This window comes from Mchenga conophoros, linkage group LG13 (genome assembly GCF_057382185.1).
Source record: "Mchenga conophoros isolate Kocher_MC1m ecotype Shallow Benthic linkage group LG13, M_conophoros_male_GT1.1, whole genome shotgun sequence".
Lineage (NCBI taxonomy): Eukaryota > Metazoa > Chordata > Actinopteri > Cichliformes > Cichlidae > Mchenga > Mchenga conophoros.
In genome coordinates this window covers 1581994-1604852 of record NC_140538.1, presented here as the reverse complement: position 1 = coordinate 1604852, position 22859 = coordinate 1581994, and the positions used below count along the sequence as shown (strand labels likewise).

Sequence of the window (22859 nt, the reverse complement as noted above, 5' to 3'; positions counted from 1 at the left end):
CAGTATATAGCGGTGTGCCATAGGCTTTACACAAAGCCACTTTGACTAGAAGTGAACAAAAGCTAAATTTGCGTGCAGTAGTATTGCTGTGGTTGTATGCGAAAAAATCAAGATCCTTCGATCGCTTCACTTCTTGGCTTAATCAGTTAAAACTTCTCCCTCAAGTGTAAGTGTAGGTTCCAAATAATGTTGTTTGCTTGTAGTTTACAATTTCTGTAAGTACAACACCTTTAATGTAATACTGTTTAATTCTACTTTGTATTGTACTAATCTTTAAATAAAGGTGGGGGGGGGGGGGGGGGGAGTACTGCATAACTCTGTGTGGAAAATAAATCTCATTATGTAAACAGACCTGTCGTAAATAATCATCCTTATAATCACGGGTGTAACTGTGCCGAATACTCATGCTGATCTCAAACGGACTGGAGGACGGAATTCCTCCTTCTATGTGACTCGGATGTCAACAGAATTCCCATTCAGTTATCTAACTTCCACGCACAGGATTTCCGTGTTTTTGACACGGGTATGGTACACAGGGTATCGGAGCAGGTGAGTGACGTCATCACCCGGAGCTGCAGACACCAGCAGACCGGAGGTTGGGCTCTGTGATTGGAGACGGCCCAGCTGTGGCGGCAGCTCTCACCTTGTCGAGCGATGACATCATCACCCCTCTACCTTAGGCTTGTTGTTTATTCACAATAAAACTGAAGGTGAAGCTGTGACAGATTCAACTCCATCAATAAACAGGAAGCAGTAAGGCAGCTGACGTCACGCTATAAATATCTCCTTGCTCGTGCAGGTGAAAGACGCCAGAGCATGAAGTTTTCCGCTTTTATTGTGAAAGTCAGCACCGGAAGCTGTAATAGGTGATCGGCTCAATTTTATTGGCTTCGTTTGTATCGTGAAAATCTGCCGATCGATCATTGATAATTAATCAGTAAGTAGAATCAATGATCAGAGGAGTGTCCGTTTCCATGACGACGCCAATCACAGAAGGTTAAAACGAGGCTTGGCGAGAAGTGACGTCACAGTCGTGAAGCTCGTGTATTTTGGGTGAGGATTCGCTCCAAGCAGGATTCGAAGTCTCTCTTTGACGTCACAGAGAACCCCAGCCTTTAGTTTGAATAGAGTCTGTGTATTACTGTGTTTACTGCTTCAGTAGAAATTCACGCTGAGCTCATGAACGTTTCCTGTCAAAGGCTGTTGTTTTGTCATTAGCCTTGTTGCCATGGTGACAGCTGCTTCCGGTCCCGGTGACGCGCTCGGAGTGAGTCCTCTGTCCTCTGCGAGCTCTCTGGGTGTCATAGTAACGGTCACCTGCAGAAGCACACCGGGACTGCCGGAGCTCGCGGACCGACGGACAGACCCGCTGCCACACGCGCTCCAGCTGATCTAATCCATCGATGCCGGATCGATCGGCTCTGATGTCCGCCGCTCTGGATCGGAACCCGCGCGTGGCCTGCGGCGAGATCGGCAAATAATGACATCAGCGCGTGACAGCCCCGAACCTCCCCGCGTGAGCTGATCGATCATCTATCAGGTTAATTGGTTACCTCATCGATACCGATCAGCTGATCGGTCACTGCCTCGTGTGGAAATTTAACTTCAGAATCCTGCTTTAGTCGAGTAAAAGTACTCAGTTATTTTCAGCTCTCGTTTAGGAGCTTTATCATCGAGGAGTCACGTGATCTAAGCTGTCACCTGACACCTGTCCGGTCTCCTCTTTGAGCTCAAAGATTCGTGAGTGCCAGTCAGGTGGACTCACCTGAGCTGGTCCTGCTCGGCCTCAGCGCAGCGCTCCATGATGAGCGATACCACCAAGTTACCGAGCAGATCCCGACACGTTTGGGACATAAAAAGTTTCCAATTTTACATTCAAAATAAATACAAGAACCAGACTTCCTGCTCTTATCGTTTAATTATGAAGAATGATAAGAAGTTAAAAACCCTGAAAAGTCGATATGACATTATAAAATACTCATCTAACAATGAAAAACAAAAGTGACTGAAAATACAGCTGAGAAACAGTTTAGAGTTAATATCTGTCTCATGAATGAAATATTTTGCGTTTTAACGATTAGCCTGTATAATCCACTTTCAGTGCTCTACAAATAGTTTTCAGATGAAGCGCAGACAGAAAACCCCAAACCCAGGCGTACGTCAGCTCCAGAGTTTCTCCCTCTGTACCTGGATAACTCCAACCTAGCAGCACCTGTCTCTCTCCTCCTTTTCAGTTCCCGCATCATAAACTCATCATCATTCTGTGTTATAATTTACTTTTCTTTGTGTCTGACAAGGTTTGTGATCCTGCCACGTGTGTCACAAACCTCATCTTGCTTGTTTGTAGCTCCACAAAAGTGACTCTGCTTACGATCATCAACTGAGCGAGCACACGTGAGCCGTGACGCAGTTCACATAACGCTATGAAAGGCAGAAGAGGAAGTAGTTCTTACCAATCATTTAGACGATCCCAATAATGTTGTTGCTTTTTACTGTGTTCCTGTTAATGATAAACTCTAATTCTTTTTCAAAATTACTAAATAATAATAATAATGGATTGCATTTATACAGCGCTTTTCAGGGCCCTCAAAGCGCTTTACAATTCCACTATTCATTCACTCTCACATTCACACACTGGTGGAGGCTACAGTTGTAGCCACAGCTGCCCTGGGGCAGCCTGACTAAAATATCAATATTTTAATAGGAGAATCGATTCTAGAGCATAAATGTCTGTCATCAGAAGAATCAGTACATCAGTGTCAATCTGCACACCACTACTGTCGACCATAATATCCTATTAGAGCGATTAGAACATGCTGTAGGTATTACAGGTACTGTGCTGCAGTGGTTTGTATCATATCTATCTAATAGACTCCAGTTTGTGCATGTAAATGGAGAGTCCTCTTCACACACTGAGGTTAATTATGGAGTTCCACAGGGTTCAGTGCTAGGACCAATTCTGTTTACATTATACATGCTTCCCTTAGGCAGCATCATTAGAAGACATAGCATACGTTTACACTGCTATGCAGATGACACCCAGCTCTATCTGTCCATGAAGCCAGATAACACACACCAATGAGTTAAACTGCAGGAATGTCTTAAAGGCATAAAGACCTGGATGGCCGCTAACTTTCTGCTTCTTAATTCAGATCAAACTGAGGTTATTGTACTCGGCCCTGAAAAGCTTAGAAATATGGTATCTAAGCAGATTCTTACTCTGGATGGCATTACCTTGGCCTCCAGTAACGCTGTGAGGAACCTTGGAGTCATTTTTGACCAGGACATGTCCTTCAACGCACATATTAAACAAATATGTAAGACTGCTTTCTTCCATTTGTGCAACATCTCTAAAGTTAGAAATATCCTGAAAAACTAGTTGTAGTCAAATAATTCAAGTCAGATCTGTGTTTCTTTGTCACCTGATCAGGTGTAATGGTGGCTCCCAGTCCCGTTCAGAAAACTTGGGTTAACTCTGATCCAAAAACTAGCCAATAGCAGACTTTGGTGCAGTACCCATGTTTCACCAGGTGAGAAAACACTTTTGTTTCAGTGTTCGTTTTCCTGTTTAGGTGTCCCAGTGCTCCCAGTGGCGTCCGCAATGCTGCCTGCCTCTATCCAGATCACAGGCGAGATGCTGTCGGCGGCTGAAGTTCAAGACATCTGCGAGAGTCTGAAGGAGGATGGCGTGCGCCTGCTGTCTGTGCGTGGCTGCCAGCTCTCAGATCGCGACTTTGGGCGTGTCTGCCGCAGCGTTGCTGAGTCGCGCTCGCTTGCTCAGCTGAACCTTAACCTGGGCGTTGTCTCCAGTATTGGCCGGACGCGGCACCTGGCTGACGCCCTGAAGACTAACCGCTCCCTGCAGACCCTGTTGTGAGTAGAACTTAAAGCTGATTGGCCACTAATCTAACTGTGAATGGTTTGTAAGTCTCTAACTCCACCCCTCCAGCCTTCATGGCAGCCCACTGTTGGACGCCGGCTTAGTGACCCTGAACCCCGCCCTGTCCACCCACCCTTCACTGGTGTGCCTGGATCTTGGTGACTGCATGCTGGGAGACGAGGCACTGGGTCTGATCTGCGGGATGCTGCCGCCAGACGGCGCAAAGTCAGGTAACACCTTCTGCCCTCCCACCACAGGTGAGCCAGGTCTCTCAAGTGTGACCCTGAACCTGGTCCGACTCTCACAGACAGAAGCTCATTAAAAAAACTCCCGATTTGAGGAAGCCTGAAATAGCAAGGGTGCCTGAGGGGGATAACCCTCAGGCACCCTTGCTATTTCAGGCTCACATGACCTGAATTTGCGGGCGGCGCGGTGGCACGGTGGTTAGCACTGTTGCCTCACAGCAAGAAGGTCCTGAGTTCATTCCACCTTTCTGTGTGGAGTTTGCATGTTCTCTCCCGGTACTCTGGCTTCCTCCCACAGTCCAAAGTCATGCAGTTAGTGGGGTTAGGTTAACTGAAAACACTGAATTGCCCGTAGGTGTGAATGTGCAAGTGAATGTGAGTGTGAATGGTTGTCTGTCTCTGTGTGTTGGCCCTGCAACAGACTGGCGACCTGTCCAGGGTGTACCCTGCCTCTCACCCTATGACAGCTGGGATAGGCTCCAGCATCCCCCGCGACCCTGAAAAGGACAAGCAGAAGCAAATAGATGGATGGGTGACCTGAATGGCTCTGCTCAGACCACCACGCAGCAAAGCATTCTGGGAGTTTTAACTCTTCACTGTGTGTGTGTGGTAGGGCTCAGGGAGCTCACTCTCAGTGCTAACCCAGGAATCAGCTCCAAAGGCTGGGCTCGACTCTCCATTGCTGTGGCGCACAGCTCGCAGCTCCGCGTGCTCAACCTGGACTACAACCCACTCGGTAACACATGTGTCATGATAACATGATGTCATAACAGCGTGATGTCATTATTGTTTGACGCTCTCGCTCTGTTTCCAGGTGATCAGATTGCAGGGATGCTGGCAGTTGCCGTGGCATCCAGCAGGACTCTGGAGGTTCTGGACCTGGAGGGAACCGGACTGACCAACCAGTCAGCACAGGTCGACCAATCACAGTGCTCCATTCTCTTCTTTTTCTCCAGTTCTCATCAGCAGAGAGCAGCTCTTTAAATACAACTAGAATGCAGTTGTAAGAGAAGAGATGAGCGTCTGTTGGAAATCATTTAGTCTGGTTTTATTCACACCGTCAGGGTTTCTCCTCCGCTCTGAGAACAAAGCCACCATCCTGCAGTGATGTTTAGTCTGACCTGGTGGTGGCGCTGTGTCCCTGCAAAAAACTGTTCCCAGACCCTGAGTTTGGACTCAGTTTTCAGTTCACTTGTTTGTCCACCAGGGGGAAGTGATATGGCAGCATTGTGGCCTTGTTAGGGCTGTGTTTCCTGTTTCAACTACTTTCACAATAAATGCCTGAGTGTGTGGCCTGCGAAACTGCTGGATAAACAGAGACAATAACATAAATAAAAACACAGTGAATATCTAGAAGCTCTGAAGTGGTTGGAGGTGGAGGTAGATCACCTGTTCTTTCTTGAGCTTCAAAATGCTCTGAATGTTTTTGTTTGTTGTTTGTTTTTGTCAAGGTCAGGGAGTAAAATCCAGGAGAATGTAATTAATACTCAGTCCTCGCTAAACTGCATTTCTCACTGATGTATGTAAACTGGCTGTGTGGTCCAACAACAACTCAGCCACACATGTGGATAAGAGGCATGCACATGCGATTGGTGCGTCCCAGTACTGTAAACACAAAGGAGCACACCTGACTGTAAAGATGGTTTGCAGTCACGACCGAGTGGGGTCAGGTTCACTGTCCTCCCTGTCACGTTAAACATTTTGTACAGTTTTATTTTGAAGCCATGCTGCACTTCCTAAGAGATTTATAATGTGGTGGTCTCACCTGTGTGCAGGTATTCCTGGACATGGTGGAGAACTACCCGACCAGCCTGCGGGTCCTGGTTCTGGCTGAGAACGACATTAGTCCGGAGCTCCAGCAGCAGATCGGTGACCTGCTGTCTGAAGGGGAGGATGACGATGACAGAGAGGCCTTGCCTCTGGTGCCAGATCCTGCCTCCATCACTGCTTTCCAGCAAATCAGAGACAAGTATCACCCAATCAGAGACAAGTACCAGCTTCCCGCCTGGCTACCCCACAGCAGTAAGGGCTGACTATTCACCTTGTCCTCAGTTACAGAGTGTCCCTGCTCAGACTGTCTCTCCCTCAAACTGCACAAAACCAATACAGACCCAGCAAACTGGGATTGTTTGCCAGGTTATTTTACTGGCAAGAGCAATATTGCCCCCTTCCCCTACTATAGACTTCTCTTTTCCACTTTAATCTATTATATATCCTTTTCTATCCCACTTTGCCTTGTATAGATCTGATTCTGTCCCACTTTACCCACTAGAAACCCAGTTCTGTTCCACTTTCCCCAAAAAACACCTGATTCTCTGTTACTGTAATCTGTACAGAACCAGTTCTTCGAAACTTTAATCTCTATAAACACGGTTCTTTCCTACTTTACGAAATGTAAATCTGGTTCTGTCGCAGTTTATCCACTATAGTCAAAGGTTTACTTTACTCAGTACAGAGCCAATTCTCCCACTTTAGCTTATATAGACATGACTATGTGCTACTCAACACACTATAGACCTGGTTCTTTCATTATTTACCAAAAACAAACCTGGTTCTGTCCCACTTTACTCAATTTGAACCTGTTTTTTCCACTTTGTAGATCTGTTTTGTCCCACTTTACCTTGTATGGACCTGGTTCTAGTTCATTCAGTGTAGACTTGGCTCTTTTGTACTTTACTCAATAATTTACTTTACCAAGACCATTTTCTTCCTACATGACCCAATATAGAACTAGTTTTGTGTCACTTTACACTGTTTGTGTGTTTTTTAAAAAATATAAACCTGATTCTGTCCCATTGAGTATAGACTTGATTCTGTTGAAAATTCATCTCTATAGACCTGGTTTTGCCCACTTTATCCAGTTTAGATTTGGTTGTGTCCCACAATACCTTCTACAGACTTGGTTCTATCCAACATTACCCACTATCAACCAGTGTCCCAATTAGCCAGGTATAGATCTGGTTTTGTCCCACTATACTGAGTATAGACCTGGTGCCGTCCTTTGTGTGGTGTTTAGGTGTCCTTGGTGACAGTAGGAGGTGTGTATTTTGTATAACTGTGGACAAAGTGTTAATCTGGGTAACCTGCTACATATCTAGTCCCACTTGGTTTTACAATAATGGATATTTAATCAATATTAATTAATATCCCTTTTAAGATTTTCTGTTCTTTTGTGGTTCCTCTGTGATTCATAACAGCAGTGTGAGCTTGTCCTGATCTCAGGTCAGGTCAAGACCAGATAAATTATTCTTAAAAGCTGCAGTAACTACTGAGCAACAAATTTAAAAAGACACAGTGCAGACTCTTTGCTTTTTATTTCATACAGTGTCATTAAGTTTGAAAACCACTGCATACCAGCGATGAAGTTGAATTTTAGACTGAGTGTGATTTCAGCTTCTCAGCAAGTTCAGCAGCTTCATTTTATTTGAATGTGCCACAAATTTGGCAAACGGAGAGAAAATCTGCACACAAACCTAATCTAACAGCCTCTGTACACCAGGGGTGTCCAACTCCAGGCCTCGAGGGTCAGTGTCCTGCAGGTTTTAGACGTGTCAGCCTATTTAAATGGCTAAATGACCCCCTCAACATGTCTTGTAGTTCTCCAGAGGCCTGGTAATGAAGTCATCATTTCAGGTGTGCAGACCCAGGGTGACGTCTAAATCCTGCAGGACACTGGCCCTCGAAGCCTGGAATTGGACACCCCCGCTCTACACTGTGTCATTAGATGAACGAGGTGTTTTTGTCTTTTTCTCTCAAATGTTGAGACAAACTGATTGATCTTACTGCCGCTGTGACCGAGGCTTCAAATGATTGATCATGCATATTTAAACCTTTTCTACATCAGATTTTAGGTTGGTTTTCTTAAAGGAACAGTTCATTGTTGCCCTGTAGCTCAGTTCAGTATAAACAGAGGAATTAATGGACTTCCACCTAATTGTGCTTATTCCTGGACTTTTTCTGGAGTCTTTGAACTGACTTTTATTGATCCAGTGGAAGTAAATCAATCTAAACGTGTGATCTGGAAAGGGCACGGAGGCCGTGGTGTGAGCTGCTGGTCCTGGTTAGAGAAACCGTGCTGAACTATGGCGTGAAGTTCTCAATGTCTTATTCTTTGACCCCACAGACTCCAGCACCCAGGCGGTTTTGCTGACGTCAGGTCTAGGTGAGAGCTTATTGGCTGAGACTGAGATGTGACCCCTCCCACAAACATACCCATTTCCAGTCATGCTGCCGTCACTTTTTTCGGTTTGAATGGGTTATTTTTCTTCTGCACTGCACTTCTGTGGTTGTCAGATCACCTGATGGCTTGCACCCAATCACACGCCCCGCATGGTTCGATGTAGCACCTGAACACAGACGAGCAGAGAACTCAAACACGTCACGTGACCCCCACACAGGTGTTTGTTCTGCTTCTAATGAATGTACCTTTGGCTCTGTTGATTGGTTCTGATGTCACAATAATAAAACTGTTTACAGCTTCTTAAAAACAAAGACTCTGATTGGTTGTTTGCTGCCAGCACACACTTAAACACACTGAACAAGTTTGTCTGAAACTTGCTCCCATGTTTGGTGTTTAAAGGTGGCCCTTAAACCGATCTCCGTTTAGCGAGCGGGCCAGTGGGACGAGCGGTTTCATCCGTAAAACAGAAAGTGAGTCGGTCTTTCGTCAGCCCAGTGACGCTTCCTGTTGATGCTGTGAGGAAACTCGCTGAACAAATCCGGCACTGAAATCAACCTCGTGGTCCCGCCTCCACGCTCTTCACATCCCTTTGCCTCATCCCCGGAGTTCATCGCACACGGCAAAAAAGCTACAGTCCCGTTACCAGTCTTGACAAACAGAGCTACTGCTTTAAAGTTTTGGATCATTTAAATTAAAATTTCCAAAGATCAGTAAACACACAAAGTGAATCTGTGCCAGGAAGCGCAAAACTTCACTGTTTGATGAATTCAGTTTCACAGGTGACGAAAGATGGAAGGAGGAAGAGCGTTTTCAAAAGTCATAGACACGAACTGATGAAACCTTGCAGTTAGTTTCAAATATTTTAATCAGATGCAGTCACATGATTATTTAATAAATGTGACAACAACTGTAATGTGTGAGAGTATGGTGTGGTTCTGCAGGAGGTCTTGATGAGTCTTTATCTTTGTCTGAGTGTTGGTAAGTTTCCTGGCTGGTCTCAGTTTTATCGGTCGAAGGATAAAGATGCTCAAACACTTTGTGAAGGTTCGCTCAGACCTGCAGACGCCATAGAGCAGCAGCAGCACGCAGCAACAGGACGTGACGACTGTCATTACGGAGGTTAGGGCCGCACAGTGGCGAGGTGGTTAGCACTGTTGCCTCACAGCAAGAAGACCTCGACTCCACCATCTCTGTTTTCTGTGTGGAGTAGGTGGGTGCTTCTCCTCCCAAACACATGCAGCCAGTGGGCTTATTTTAACCATGATTCTAAATTGGACATAATTGTGAATGGTTGTCTGTCTCTCTGTGTTAACCCGTACCCGCCTCCCGCCCTTCGATACCTTCGCTACCTGCAATAGGCTCCACCCATGTGGAGCCTATTGCAGGTAGCGAAGGGCTGTGGAAAGTAATGGATGGATGTAAGAGTTTTTCCTTTTTTCTAATGGTAATGGTTTTTACCACCCCTGGTTTTTCATTTTACTTCACTGTAATGACCTTCCTGTGTTACCATGGCAACATGACTGCCTAAGAAAAGCCTGAAAAGACAGCATTAAACCTGAAGACACGTCAGTGGCTACAGATCCAGGCCGCTGACTCCTACCTGCAGGTCAACGGTTCAGTCCGGCACGTGATCCAGACTGACTCGGGGATCTTGGATCAGGACTCCTGCAGGCTCAGACGCCTCCTGGTGGAGAGTCAGACTGCTGCATCAAGTGTTCAGACATGAAAGAACCCAGGAGGCGAGCGGTAAAGTTCAGAAACAGCTTTAATGTCTGTGTGGGGATCTGTTCAGTGACATCAGAAGTTTCCGTCTGCGTTTTTGTCCCTGTAACGTGATGAGGTCTGACAGCTGTGTGTGTGTGGGCGGAGCACACGTGCATGTACACCATACAATAAATAAACATGTTATATACAAATACAGTCGTAACATATTCACACTTCACTTTGATGTGAGTAGATTTCATCTCAAAGATCAGACTGTGGTCACGTCCCATCAGGCTTCACTCAGTAACCCACGACGACGCCAAACTTTCATTTAGCAGTTCATGTTGGGCAGAAAGCTGCAGCTTTCTAAAAGCTGGCCAATCAAAGAAAGCTAAAACAGGAGGATTATTCTGAACTGTGAATCATGCAAAGCTGCTCAGTCTGAGAATAAAGAGGCGGAGCCAAGCAGCACAGATCTCCACCTGAAAACTTCTGGAAGCCTCAGTCAGAACTCCATCTGATTTTCATCCACATTTAAATTCTGGACTTTTGTCTTGTGTCGCTCGGCGTGGCCGAGTGTGGGCTGATGATGTCAGTCGGATTCTTTTAAAGGTCAATCTACTCACAGTTAGCACGATTTTATTTTCCAAGTGATTATAAGAAAAGAGTTGATAAATTATTGATTTATAAAATAAAGCTTCAGTTTCAATTGACCTTTTCAAAATAAAAGCCTCCACATGGCCCTGGGACAAGCCCCTCTGAGCTGACTGCAGAGGTGCACCCTGGGTAATGTAGGTGGGGTTTAAACTGTCCATTCAGTCGTCCTGTGACAACATGGATGATGTCATAGTTCAGGTGCTCGCTGGGAGCTGAACCTGAGGCAGGTGGAGCTGTGTCCCGGCCCCCTCCGGTCAGTCTAAATGACTTCTGTGTTGAGTTTCTTCTTTTCTGGTTCTGCTGCGCTCAGAAACCTGATTTGTCCCTCCTCCTCATCCGGCCATGCTCGCTGGTGGCTTTTCTGTCCTCTCTGTGAAGACGATGATGTCACAGAGGACCAGCAGGAGGTGTGTCCACAGTTCCTGCAGTGACCCTGCAGAACAAGGGCGGTGGTCAGCACCACCATGGTGAGCGTCACCCCTGCCAGCACCAGCACGATGATGAGCTGCACGTCTGACAGGCCGGCGCCACTGCGCTCACTCACAGTCACTTTCAGCAGTCTGTCACCGTGACGGCTGCTGTTCCTACCGTCGCCGCTGCTAGTTGTGATTCTCTGGCTCCTCCCTCTACGTCCTCCTCCCTCCCACCCAACCGTTGTCCAGCCGGGTTTGCCGGCGTCGCTGCTAGTTGGCGTCTCACAGATGTCTCCAGTGAAGCCAGGCCGGCAGACGCAGTGGAAGCCGCCAGCGCGGTCGAGGCAGCGGCCCCCGTTCAGGCACGGCTGACTGGCGCAGTCGTCCAGGTTGACGGTGCAGAAGCGCCCGCTGAATCCCACAGGGCAAACGCACAAGAAGCGGTTGAACCCATCAACACAGGTGGCGCCATTGGCACATGGCTTCATCAGACAGTCATCAACGTCAGTCTCACAGCGTGGCCCCGTGAAGCCGGCCAGGCAGCGACACGTCAGCTCTGGTGCGAAACCGTCAGCATCCTCACAGAGACCGCCATTTTTACACGGAGACCTGCAGGTAGAGAAGAGGAAGATAAGAAAACCAGCAGACTGCAGCAAACATCAATGCCTGGTTCATAAACAGGAAGTACCAGAACCTGCAGTTCATCTACCGTCCAGCAGAGGCAGCAGTGAGTCAGACTCCCACGTTAAAACTTTACAGCAGAAATTAACGTGTTTACAGCCTGATACACAAACTGTTCTGGGCTCTGTAGATAACATCCCCTCCATAACACCTGTATTAAACTTTTGTTACAGAATAAAGAGAGGAGGAAGTAGATGAGAGCAGAAGAAGAGTGTCAGGATATGCAGATGACACAGTTTTATATACGGGAGAAGACTCTGACAGTTTATCTGGATTTCATGTCAGCGGTCAGAGACAAATGTAACACCCACATTGTTTTGAGGCTTAAAGTTTGGATCATTAGGGGTGTGGCCTAGTTGATAGACAGGTGGACGGTGACACAGGCAGCTGTCCCTAAACTGGACCTCATGACGTGTTTGTGCTGTTGGAGCACTTTTAATGACATCATCAGGCCAATCATATGGCTGCTGTGAGGTTAGTGTACTAACAGAGCATCTAGAAGGCGGAGCTCCAATTTCAAGATTTTATTTGGATGGAGCACTGATTAGCAGAAATCTGTGTCCATGTGATGCTCCGCCCTCTCATCCAAAGTGCTAACTGAAACGCTCAAATCAATGATGTCACAGTGGCCACGCCCATCTGTTCTACAGTTTACGGTCTGCAGGTCGACAACAGTGTGTGCGCCTGAAGCTACTTCCCTCACAGACGTGCTCTTCTCCTTTACTGTAGTAAAATCTGTCAAATGTACTGAAGTCGTTTATTTTTACTGCTGCTGAAAAGTCATGTGACAATTACTAAGCTCATTAATCAGCATAATTATTCTGCTAATTATTAAAAATAAATTCAGCTGAAAACATTCCAGGAAAAACAGGAAACACTTTGTTGTTTGATCGGTAACGTCTGAGTGTGTTAGTGTGTGTCCTCTGAACCATAAGAGGAGCTCACACCTCCTCTGGTGACACGGGCCGGTCCTCTGCTGGCAGCTGTTGCCGTGGAAACCTTGAGGGCACAGACAGGTGAAGTCGCCGCTGTCCTGAATCACACAGGTGGCTCCGTTCTGACACGGCTGCTGCTGCGAGCACACGTTCAGGTCTGACAGACAGCAGGAGACAGGTGAGCTCAGACGCACTGACGGAAAGATGGCAAAAGAAAGATGGCAGACGTTAATGCACAGGTGACCTCTGACCTTTGTCGCAGAAGCGCCCTCCCCAGCCTGGCTCACAGGTGCACTGCCAGGGCTGCTCGCAGGAACCGTGCACGCAGCCGGGCATCGGCATGCAGCGGTCGCACAGTTCGCCGTCCCAGCCAGGGTCACACCTGGAAATGGGAAGGAAGCAAGGAGACATTAGGTGGAAAGTTAGTAAAATAGATCTGTGACAGAAACACAGATCAGGTGAGTTACACCTGTGTAAAGTCCTCCTGAACAAGCCACGAGCTGACAGGCAGCCGGGACATTGATCGGGCAGTGATGGATGATTGATTGATCGATCAATTGATTGATGGAGTGTCACCTGCAGACTCTGAACTCGTCACAATGGCTGTTGGCGATGCTGCAGCTGCAGTCAGTTTCTGCAGGTGAAAAACAGGTTCAGAATCAGAATCAGAATCAGAATACTTTATTGATCCCTGGGGGAAATTATTTTTTGTTACAGTGCTCCATTTTAAACCAACATTAAGACAAGACAGACAATACGCTAACTAAGAATAGTACAATATATACATATATATACATACATACATACATAAGTCACTTATAAATAAATATTTGGAAAAGAAACATGTGTAGTTGTAGCAGCAAACAGTGTGTTAAGTGGATGCGTTGTACAGGTTACATCAGTCACACCTGCACAGACGTTTAACATAGAGCATCAGAGCTCTTCGTTTGTGATGATGATGTCACTGTGCCCCTTTAATCAGATACAAACAGACAGAAGCAGCAAACTGACGTTCATTACCTGAAACAAAGAAAATTATAAAACTATAAAAGCAGCTGAAAGAGCCAGAAACCTGGCCTGATTGGCTGACCAAACACAGCCAATCAGCAGAGAGACTGAGGGGATGCAATCATGTGTTGAGGTGTGGCAGGTAGAGTCAGGTGGAGTCCCTGACCTCTGCTTTAATTTGTCAGTGTTCATTGTTGTTAATTATTTCTCTGTTTTTCTCTGACTGTGCCCCCATCCCCCTCATCATCGTCATCATCCTCATCCCGTTATCATCTTCTTCTTCGTCTTCATTATCTTTACCCTCAAAGTGTTTTTTATCTAGACGCCATTTTGGGACTGCCACGCAGCCACGGAGCTGCCGGGAATACTGAGCGCGCCTCTCATAACTGTAGCAGCAGCTGGGAGTTATGTGAGACGGGTCGGACAGCAGTGCGGGGGCTCCGGCTGACAGCTGGGAGAGCCCGGATTAGTAGGAACAATGAGCCGCCGAGCGCTTCGGAGCGTGCTCAGTGAGGATCCAGCTGTGACAGAGGTTTGTGTGTGTGTGCTGATTGAAGCTTCCTTTCTCACTGGTCTGCTGCTGTCTGATTGGTCAGGGGCACACCTGTGGCTCTCGTTAGCCATCCAATCAGAGTCCCTGATGGAGGCTGTAGTGGTGGAGGCGGTGCGAAAGGTCATGAGGTCACGCTGCCTTTAGGAGCCCGCTGTTTCCTCCGAGTGTCCAGTTTAATTTGAGCGCTCAAGTGTTGCCCTCGGCTGTCGCACCGTGCCGCTATCACGGAGTAAAGTAATCTCATTACTGCTGTATCTACTGATGTAATTAGAATACCATACCTCCGATCTCACGCCAACGTCTGTAAGTGTGAAGATCATTTTAACTCAGAGAGAAGAAACTGTGAGTGTGGAGCACGCCGTGTTTCCACGTTAGCATGAAACACGTGACGACAGCTAGCACGCGGCGTTGGGGTTGCAATATTTGATTTTGCTCGTGTGCATCGTGACAAATGAATGCACACGTTTGTAGCCTCTGATCAATGGCTGAGCCTTGAAGCAGCAGTCAGTGATTGGTGCACAGCAGGAGGAGGTGTGATTATGTGACCTACCTTGACCTGCGCAGGGTGGAGTGATGATACCGTGGAGGACGCAACAGCTCAGCGCCAGCGTGGCGGCTGCAGCTCTGAGCACCCACATATCGACTGGGGCGAAGACGACAGCCTGAAACAGAAAACGGAAAGCTGGTCACGTGACCTGCAGGGTCGTACACACAGCAAGGACTCGACAAGCTGCAGGTAAATGTGAGCGCGCTCAGTAACAGCACAGACACACGAGACATGACAACAGACACAAACCAAACACAAGGCTTTTATTTTTAAATCCACAAAGGAAGGACAGAGCATCAACAGACGCCGGAAGACCGACGGGTACGACTGACTGTGTGAGGTCAGGAGGTCAGGGAGGCAGAGACAAGAGGGACAACCACGGAGCAGGACGCTACAGATACAGAGCGACTGGAAGCTCACCAAAGCGGACACACCATCTCCAATCCTACAAAATAAAAGTGTGAACCAAAAAACACAAAGAGGAAGGTGAACACGAGCCACAGAGCCCAGCGCCGCAGTCACACAGCGAGAGGAAGCTGACCCCAGATCAAACACGCATTGACTCCTGGGAGCTTTTCAAAAGCGTATCTGCGGCGCGGGAAGCTGAGACGCCGCTTATCAAACACAGCACTCTGTGATGATGCCACGGCGCATCTGAGAGAAGCTGTGAAGGAAAAGTTGGAGAGCATCAGGGATGAGGCGGCGAAGCTCAGACAGGAAGTGGAGTGATGCTTCCTGTTTGAGGTGATGTCACTGTACTTCCACATCTCGGGATTCCTGCTGGGATCTCTCAGAGCGTTTGTGTGATTTCTGTCGTTAAGCCTGGGTCAGGAGAGGAGATGTTTCCAGGAAGTGAAGCAGCATTTGATGTGACTGTCTCTTCTCTCCTCAGGAGGTTTTCAGGTGTAATGGCATCTACACAGGAAGTTCTCTCACTGCTGAGTCTGAAAGTCGTCAGCTGACGGTCAGAAACGAGGGAGGAGCTTATTGCTGAGGAGGTGTGGCAGTGCGGCGCTGCCTTGGGATACAGCAGCTGATGGAGAACTCGAGCAATGTTCAGCGGTTCCAAAACATCACGAGGCTTTCTCTTTCCTGCTGTTTGATTTGATTTGATATACCTTTATTAGTCCCACAAGGGGAAATTTCATAAGGCTGCCGACCTACTGCACGCAATGGCAGCGCCATCTTACCCTCCGACCATAGATACATTACACAAACATCACATGGGGAAGACAGGTCAGAGAGGTATAACAATGGAAAATGCACCATATGAGGAAAGATAAGGAGAAAAAAATAACTCCCCCCAAACTGAGCTCCAACAGGGAGATCAGTTTGAGAACAGAAAAAAACACCTCTGCACATGAAAAAACTCTTAATACACCAAAGAAACACATGACAAGCAACAGGGGGGGTAAAGGTGAGAGACAGACAAATTAGACAGTACATCCGGGCCTGCAGCCTGTGCGCTGGTCTCCTTGATCTCCGTCAGCATCGGAAGGGAATAAGCGTCGAAGGCGTTTGGAAAGGGAGGGAGGATGAGTGTGTGCATATCAGTGTATGTGTGTGTGTGTGTGTGTGTGTGTGTGTGTGTGTGTGTGTGTGTGTCCAGAGTTCAGCTGAGACAGTGTCCTCCGCCCTGCTAGGCTAAGTAAACAGTCTTCCAGCCAACCCAGGTGGCCTTGCATGGAACAGGAAGAACAGACTAAACACAGTTGTTATCAGGGAGTTTTTGTTTAGTTCCTTCCAATGTAGACAATCCGAATGTTATAGTTTCTTTCCACTGTGTTCCTGTTAATGATAAACTACAAATTTACCCTAAATTACTAAAATATCGATATTTTAATGTGAGAATCGATTCTAGAACATAAATGACTTGTATCGGAGGAATCGATATTTCAGGATCGATCCGCACATCACTAGCCGAAGCTTTAGACTCCCTCCTTGTCCTCCTTCAGGTGCTCGTGGCTCGCTCTGAGCTGGCCTGTTGCTGTAGTGACGGCGCCTCAGGACGCTCTGCCCACGCGCTCGACTCGCAGGCGGGAAAGAGCACGGATCATTTTTCCTGAGATTACAGCGACAAGCTCAACCTCCGCACGGGCAGGAACCGACATGCCAGATCAGTGTGTCTGGCATACCACAGCGCGCGCGCGCGCACACACACACACACACACACACACACACACACACACACACACTTTATCCTGCCTGTTTGCTCCAGAAAGAGAAGAATGAGGGGAGTGTATGAGGAGAGATGGCAACAGGTGGCCAATTTAATGCTTCAGCACACACACACACACACACACACACACACACACACACACACACACACACACACACACACACACACAACAAGCTGACTCACTGCATCCAAGTGTTTCTGTGGAAATAAACCGGCGGTCTGTGTGAGCGGCATCGACAGGGGGCGGAGACAGGGCTGTGAGGTCCCGCCCTCCACCACGCCTGAGTGTAACCACACACACCTTCAGCTTTCATCGGTGTGTGTTTGTTTTGATGTGTTGTGGAAACTCGCCGTGTGTTTTTCTACGATCGTGTTTAATAACTGGAGGGAGTGGCTAAAAGAATGAACTCGCTGACTCACCTCGCCGCACTCAGGCTGACCACATGTCGGCCAGTGTGCGGCGAGATTATTTAGTTTCGTTTTTATTACAGCATTTTCACGTGAATTTCATTTTAATATCTTTATTTTCATTTTCCTGTTATTTTAATTTTATTTAAATAATTTTCTTATTTGTTTTATTAACATAATAAAATTATTATAGTTTTATTATGTTTTGGAATATTTTTTATTTGTATTTTTATTCCTTTTTTACTTTTTTATTTTGACTCAAAAAAAATAAATGAATTCATGGATTTTTAGACGTCATGTTTTCAAGATCAGCATTTGGTTTGTTGGCTCCTTGTATGATGTTAGCGTGTGTGTGGAATCCCGAGGCGTCTGCGTATTCTCCCTGGCATCGTGATGCTGATACTGACGCTTCCTTCAGTCTGAAAGATCCTCCAGCCTCAAGGGCGAGCTTTCAGCGGAGCTCCGCCTCGTTCACTGTTTGATGTTCAACTTGTTTTTTCCATTATAACTTCCTCCATCCTTCAGAGGCGGCGAGGGTTTGTACAGCTGTAAACGATACCTGTGAGAGACTCTGTCCCTCAATGGTTTGCTTCAATTACAACTTTAAGACCTACGTCCATCTGTGATTACAACTTCTTCATCAAACCCGCAGACATAAGGCTGCAAAGATGGTGCAAAAGGACTCCACCCATTGCACAGCTGGGGGAATTTATGGGGTGTTTATGGGGGAGGACGAGGTGAAACATGAAGAAATGTTTCAGGAAATGAAACGATAAACGTGAGTGCGAGGCTGAGTGCACACCGCTGGCAGCCAGGAAGCAGATGAGGAGGAACATCTTAGAGCGTCTTTGATGTCGGCGACTCTGACTGGTCGAACGATCCGCTAACAGGAACACTGAGAACGGTGCCTTGCACTGCAGGTCGGCGCCGTTGCCCTGGCAACAGAGTCAGAGAATGGGGGATAGGAGGGGCAGCGGGTTTCCGTGGACGCAGGCAGGATGCGGATGCTGTCCCCACTGTGATGTTTCTGAGGGTATCATCAGTCTGACACGGCTTGCATCACCGTGTGTTCATGCATCATAATGCCTGCTGCTAGGGTCAAAGGTGAAACAGCCTCTGAGAGCTGCAACATTTCACTCCGCAGACTCTGCTGTGAAGCTGCATTTAACTGAATCTAGCTGGACAAGAGTTGACCAATCACAGAACATCTTCAGAAACAAACCACTCATCCAAACATCCATCCTTCCATCTAAACATCCATCCATCAAACATCCATCCATCCATCCATCCATCCATCCAAACATTCATCCTTCCATCCATCCATCCAAACATTCATCCATCCATCTAAACATCCATCCATCCAAACATCCATCCATCTAAACATCCATCCATCCATCCAAAGATCCATCCATCCATCTAAACATCCATCCATCCATCTAAACATCCATCCATCCATCTAAACATCCATCCATCATCATCCATCCATCCATCCTTCCATCCTTCAATCCATCCATCCATCCATCCATCCATCCATCCATCCATCCATCCATCCATCCATCCAAACATTCATCCTTCCATCCATCCATCCATCCAAACATTCATTCATCCATCCATTCATCCATCCTTCCATCCTTCAATCCATCATCATCCACCCATCCATCCATCCATCCATCCATCAATACATCCATCCATCCATCCATGCATCTAAACATCCATCCATCCATCATCATCCATCCATCCATCCATCCATCCATCCATCCATCCAAACATTCATCCTTCCATCCATCCATCCAAACATTCATCCATCCATCTAAACATCCATCCATCTAAACATCCATCCATCCAAACATCCATCCATCCATCCATCTAAACATCCATCCATCCATCTAAACATCCATCCATCATCATCCACCCATCCACTCATCCATCCATCCATCCATCCATCCATCCATCCATCCATCCAAACATTCATCCAAACATTCATCCTTCCATCCATCCATCCAAACATTCATCCATCCATCTAAACATCCATCCATCCATCCATCCATCCATCCATCCATCCATCCAAACATTCATACTTCCATCCATCCATCCAAACATTCATCCATCCATCCATCCATCCATCCATCCATCCATCCATCCACTCATCCATCCATCCATCCATCCAAACATTCATCCACTCATCCATCCATCCATCCATCCATCCACTCATCCATCCATCCATTCATCCATCCACTCATCCATAATTCATCCATCCATCCATCCATCCATCCATCCATCCATCCATCCATCATCATCCATCCAGCCATCCATCCAGCCATCCATCAATACATTCATCCATCCACCCATCTATAATTCATCCTTCAATCCATCATCATCCACCCATCCATTCATCCATCCACTCATCCATAATTCATCCTTCCATCTATCCATCCATCATCATCCACCCATCCATCCATCCATCCATCCATCCATCCATCCATCCATCCAGCCAGCCATCCATCCATCAATACATTCATCCATCCACCCATCTATAATTCATCCTTCCATCCTTCAATCCGTCATCATCCACCCATCCATCCATCATCATCCATCCATCCATCCATTCATCCATCCACTCATCCATAATTCATCCATCCATCCATCCATCTATACATACATTCATCCATCCACCCATCCATAATTCATCCTTCCATCTATCATCCATCCATCATCATCCATCCATCCATCCATCATCATCCATCCATCCATCCATCCATCCTTCCATCCTTCCATCCATCATCATCCACCCAGCCACTCATCCATCCATCCATCCATCCATTCATCCATCCATCCATCCATCCATCCATCCATCCATCCATCCATAATAGCTGTTTCCATTAATGTGACTGTATGCAGTGAGCTACTGAGCTACTTTGTTAACCAAAGTGTCAGATGTGAAAACATCAGTGCGTTTCTGTAGAGTTTTACAGATAGTTAGGACTGGGGTCAAAGTTCACATGAGCAGGAGTTCTCCCTGTCCAGTTCCAGTTCTGTGTTTAACTGTGAGTTAACCTGCATCAGCTCATTTTAGGCTAACCTAAGCTCTATTTAGACTGTTTTAGAGGCGCTCAGTAACAGCCTAATGAGTTTGACAGAATGATAACGCTGAAAACAAAGCATCACTTTCACTGGTTTACAGAAACATTCAGATTCACAGTCTGGTGTGAAATCAGAGCTTGAAACAAAGAACAAAGAAACTCATCCTCACATTCAGTCACACAGGAGGTGAAACGGTAAAACCTTCAAGAACTTCAAGAACACAGCACCGACTGATGGAACTATAACGTATAATGACTGCCAACCATCTGTGCAACGCCAGCTGTTCCTGATGAAGGTGAATATTTCTTTCCTCTTAAGCAGAGAGCTGAAGGACCATTAAACCTCACTGTAAAACTGCCCTGAATCACAGCATTTAATTCAGCTGCTGCAGCTCCTGATCCACCTGATGGTTCCACATGTCAGGAAGAGCCACACACCACACCTGCCTAATCTGGCCCGGACACTTGCTGCAGCTGGGTCTAGAGATGGCTTTATAAGTAACGCTACTTACTACAGCCAGCTTGAAGGCCTGTGGTACATAGCTGATTATTAGATATAGGTTGATCATATTTAAGATTGAAGCATTAATTAATGGCAGGACCTCTTTGAGCAGTTTTGTAGGAATGGGGTCTAAAAGACACATTGATGGTTTGGAGGAAGTAATTATTGAAGTTAACTCAGAAAGACATCTACTGTGATAAAGTCCACTCCCCACTGCTCAGTATCAGGAAACACTGTTAAATGTTCAGTTTCTATGCCATATGTTAAAACAAGATCTAGAGTGTGATTAGAGTGGTGGGTGGGTTCTTTCACATTTTGACAGAAGCCAGTTAAGCCTGAACTCCCTTCATATGCACAGGTCTGAGGACACACCTGGGTGACTCGGGACTGGAACTGTGGCTGAGCTGCAGCAGCTGGACTCTGCAGGTGTGCGCCATATTTGACTGACAGACAGTATTCAAAAGACTGAATGCCTGAAACCTGATTTCTCTCCGATGACCAGCAGGGGGCGACTCCTGTGATCTGAGAGCAAATGTACGCCCTGCTCAGTGCACAGGCTCAGTCTCTGGTTGCAGGTTTGACTGAATGAAACATGAGCTTCCCAAAGGTCATCACTGAATGGACTCTTAGGCAGGTTAACATTTACTTCCTGTCATGTGACTCATATTCCTTTGGTGGATATTTGTGGTAAACAGGACAGTTTGTACTCAGTCATCCCTGTAGGCTCATAGCTCAGGCTCTAAACACTCAGTTTATCAGTTTTTTCTGCTCTGGGATCTGTATGATGTCAGAGAGAGAGGATGGTAGTCCCACCCACTTGCTGGCAGCAAATCAGAAGAAAGCTAGTTAAGAAAAAGGGAGGATCCCATTGGTATAAGACAAAGAAGGCTCATTATGAGCTGTGAATCAAGCACAGCTGCTCTGAGTGAGAGAACAAAAATAAGGAGCTGGAAATGAACCGCACCGCGTCAAGCTTTACATTTTAGGAAATAAAACCCCAAATTACCAATTGTTCTGTAGAGGTCAGAGGTAGAGCTGACGCAGTAGTCCATTAAACCACCACAGAAGAAGTTTATTTGTTTGGTATTTAATTGTCAGTTTCTATCAATATCTCCTCAGCCCCAGTGATCCTTACAGTCACATGATCTTTACGTCATGTTTGTTCCTGACTCTGTTTCACTCTTTGAATTTACCAGTGGAAAACAAGGAGAAACCTTGTGGTTTTGTCACCTTCTCACACGCGACACCGACATCTTAAAAATAACTGCGAGCCAAAGAAAACATCCAGCAGCCCGCACCAATCAGAGATGTCAGGAAGTCTGTACCTGCTGCACGGCAAAGTTTAGAGAGCGCAGCCTGGAAACCAGAGCCAGAGTGTGATCTGCGATCTGATCTGCGATCTGAGCCTCAGGAACTCTGGACTCTGCAGCAGCAGCGCTCAGTGACAGCTCTGAGCTGTTAGGGTGCTTACCTCGAGCTGGCAGCTTCCTCCTCGCTGATCCGCTGTCACAAACCAACTTGATATTCAGCTGCCGTCCACCCCGTGTCTCCAACACACACTCGGACACGCACACACAAAAACACTGTGGGACACACACTGCGCCGTCGTTCAGAGTGTGTGTGTTTGAAGCTGCAGACGAACGACGGGGAGGCGCTGCTCCGGCCGTCCTCCCCTCCTCAGAAAACACTCCCCCTCTGCAGGGTACGACCCCGACACAGCCCCCTCTGTGTGTGTGTGGAGGAGGGGCTGTGTGCTGTTACATGTGATCAGAGCAGGTTTACTCACCTGGAGCAGGGCTCTCAGGTGTAATGGGTGCTGATTGGCCGATTACGCTCGGAGCTGAACATACTCCTTTGACCTTCAGCTTTTTTTCACACTGACTTTAA

At 46.9% G+C, this 22859-nt stretch overlaps 2 protein-coding genes across 5 annotated transcripts; one reads left to right on the top strand and one right to left on the bottom strand.

Moving 5' to 3' along the window:
* The first annotated feature begins 835 nt into the window (after nucleotides 1-835).
* Nucleotides 836-8604, top strand: lrrc73 (leucine rich repeat containing 73). Of its 4 annotated transcripts, none has more exons than XM_085295952.1 (8): nucleotides 836-1053; nucleotides 3554-3873; nucleotides 3950-4110; nucleotides 4739-4861; nucleotides 4940-5040; nucleotides 5901-6147; nucleotides 8249-8287; nucleotides 8419-8604. In XM_085295952.1, the coding sequence occupies exons 2-8, from the start codon at nucleotides 3602-3604 to the stop codon at nucleotides 8466-8468; spliced, it is 993 nt and encodes a 330-aa protein (XP_085152078.1). In that variant the 5' UTR covers nucleotides 836-1053; nucleotides 3554-3601; the 3' UTR covers nucleotides 8469-8604. The 4 variants fall into 4 exon arrangements, with proteins under 4 accessions (XP_085152078.1, XP_085152076.1, XP_085152077.1 ...); XM_085295950.1 differs by having other exon boundaries at nucleotides 837-1053; nucleotides 3573-3873; XM_085295951.1 differs by lacking the exon at nucleotides 836-1053 and adding an exon at nucleotides 1130-1516 and having other exon boundaries at nucleotides 3573-3873.
* A 1467-nt stretch (nucleotides 8605-10071) lies between these two features.
* dlk2 (delta-like 2 homolog (Drosophila)) lies at nucleotides 10072-22583 on the bottom strand. The gene is made up of 6 exons (XM_085243125.1): nucleotides 22444-22583; nucleotides 14807-14918; nucleotides 13272-13329; nucleotides 12947-13077; nucleotides 12708-12852; nucleotides 10072-11688 (listed from the first exon to the last, which is right to left on the bottom strand). The coding sequence occupies exons 2-6, from the start codon at nucleotides 14892-14894 to the stop codon at nucleotides 10926-10928; spliced, it is 1185 nt and encodes a 394-aa protein (XP_085099251.1). The 5' UTR covers nucleotides 14895-14918; nucleotides 22444-22583; the 3' UTR covers nucleotides 10072-10925.
* Between the last annotated feature and the right edge of the window lie 276 nt (nucleotides 22584-22859).

What these genes read in the sequence shown, in the direction of transcription:
- lrrc73 (XM_085295952.1), top strand. Translation starts at nt 3,602, where the DNA reads ATGCTGCCTGCCTCTATCCAGATCACAGGCGAGATGCTGTCGGCGGCT. An exon ending in TGACCAACCAGTCAGCACAG is followed by an intron (nt 5,041 to 5,900) that starts GTCGACCAATCA and finishes ACCTGTGTGCAG; the next exon opens with GTATTCCTGGACATGGTGGA. An exon ending in TTTGCTGACGTCAGGTCTAG is followed by an intron (nt 8,288 to 8,418) that starts GTGAGAGCTTAT and finishes TGTGGTTGTCAG; the next exon opens with ATCACCTGATGGCTTGCACC.
- dlk2 (XM_085243125.1), bottom strand. Translation starts at nt 14,894, where the DNA reads ATGTGGGTGCTCAGAGCTGCAGCCGCCACGCTGGCGCTGAGCTGTTGC. An exon ending in AGGGCGCTTCTGCGACAAAG is followed by an intron (nt 12,853 to 12,946) that starts GTCAGAGGTCAC and finishes GCTGTCTGTCAG; the next exon opens with ACCTGAACGTGTGCTCGCAG. An exon ending in GGCCCGTGTCACCAGAGGAG is followed by an intron (nt 11,689 to 12,707) that starts GTGTGAGCTCCT and finishes CTCTACCTGCAG; the next exon opens with GTCTCCGTGTAAAAATGGCG.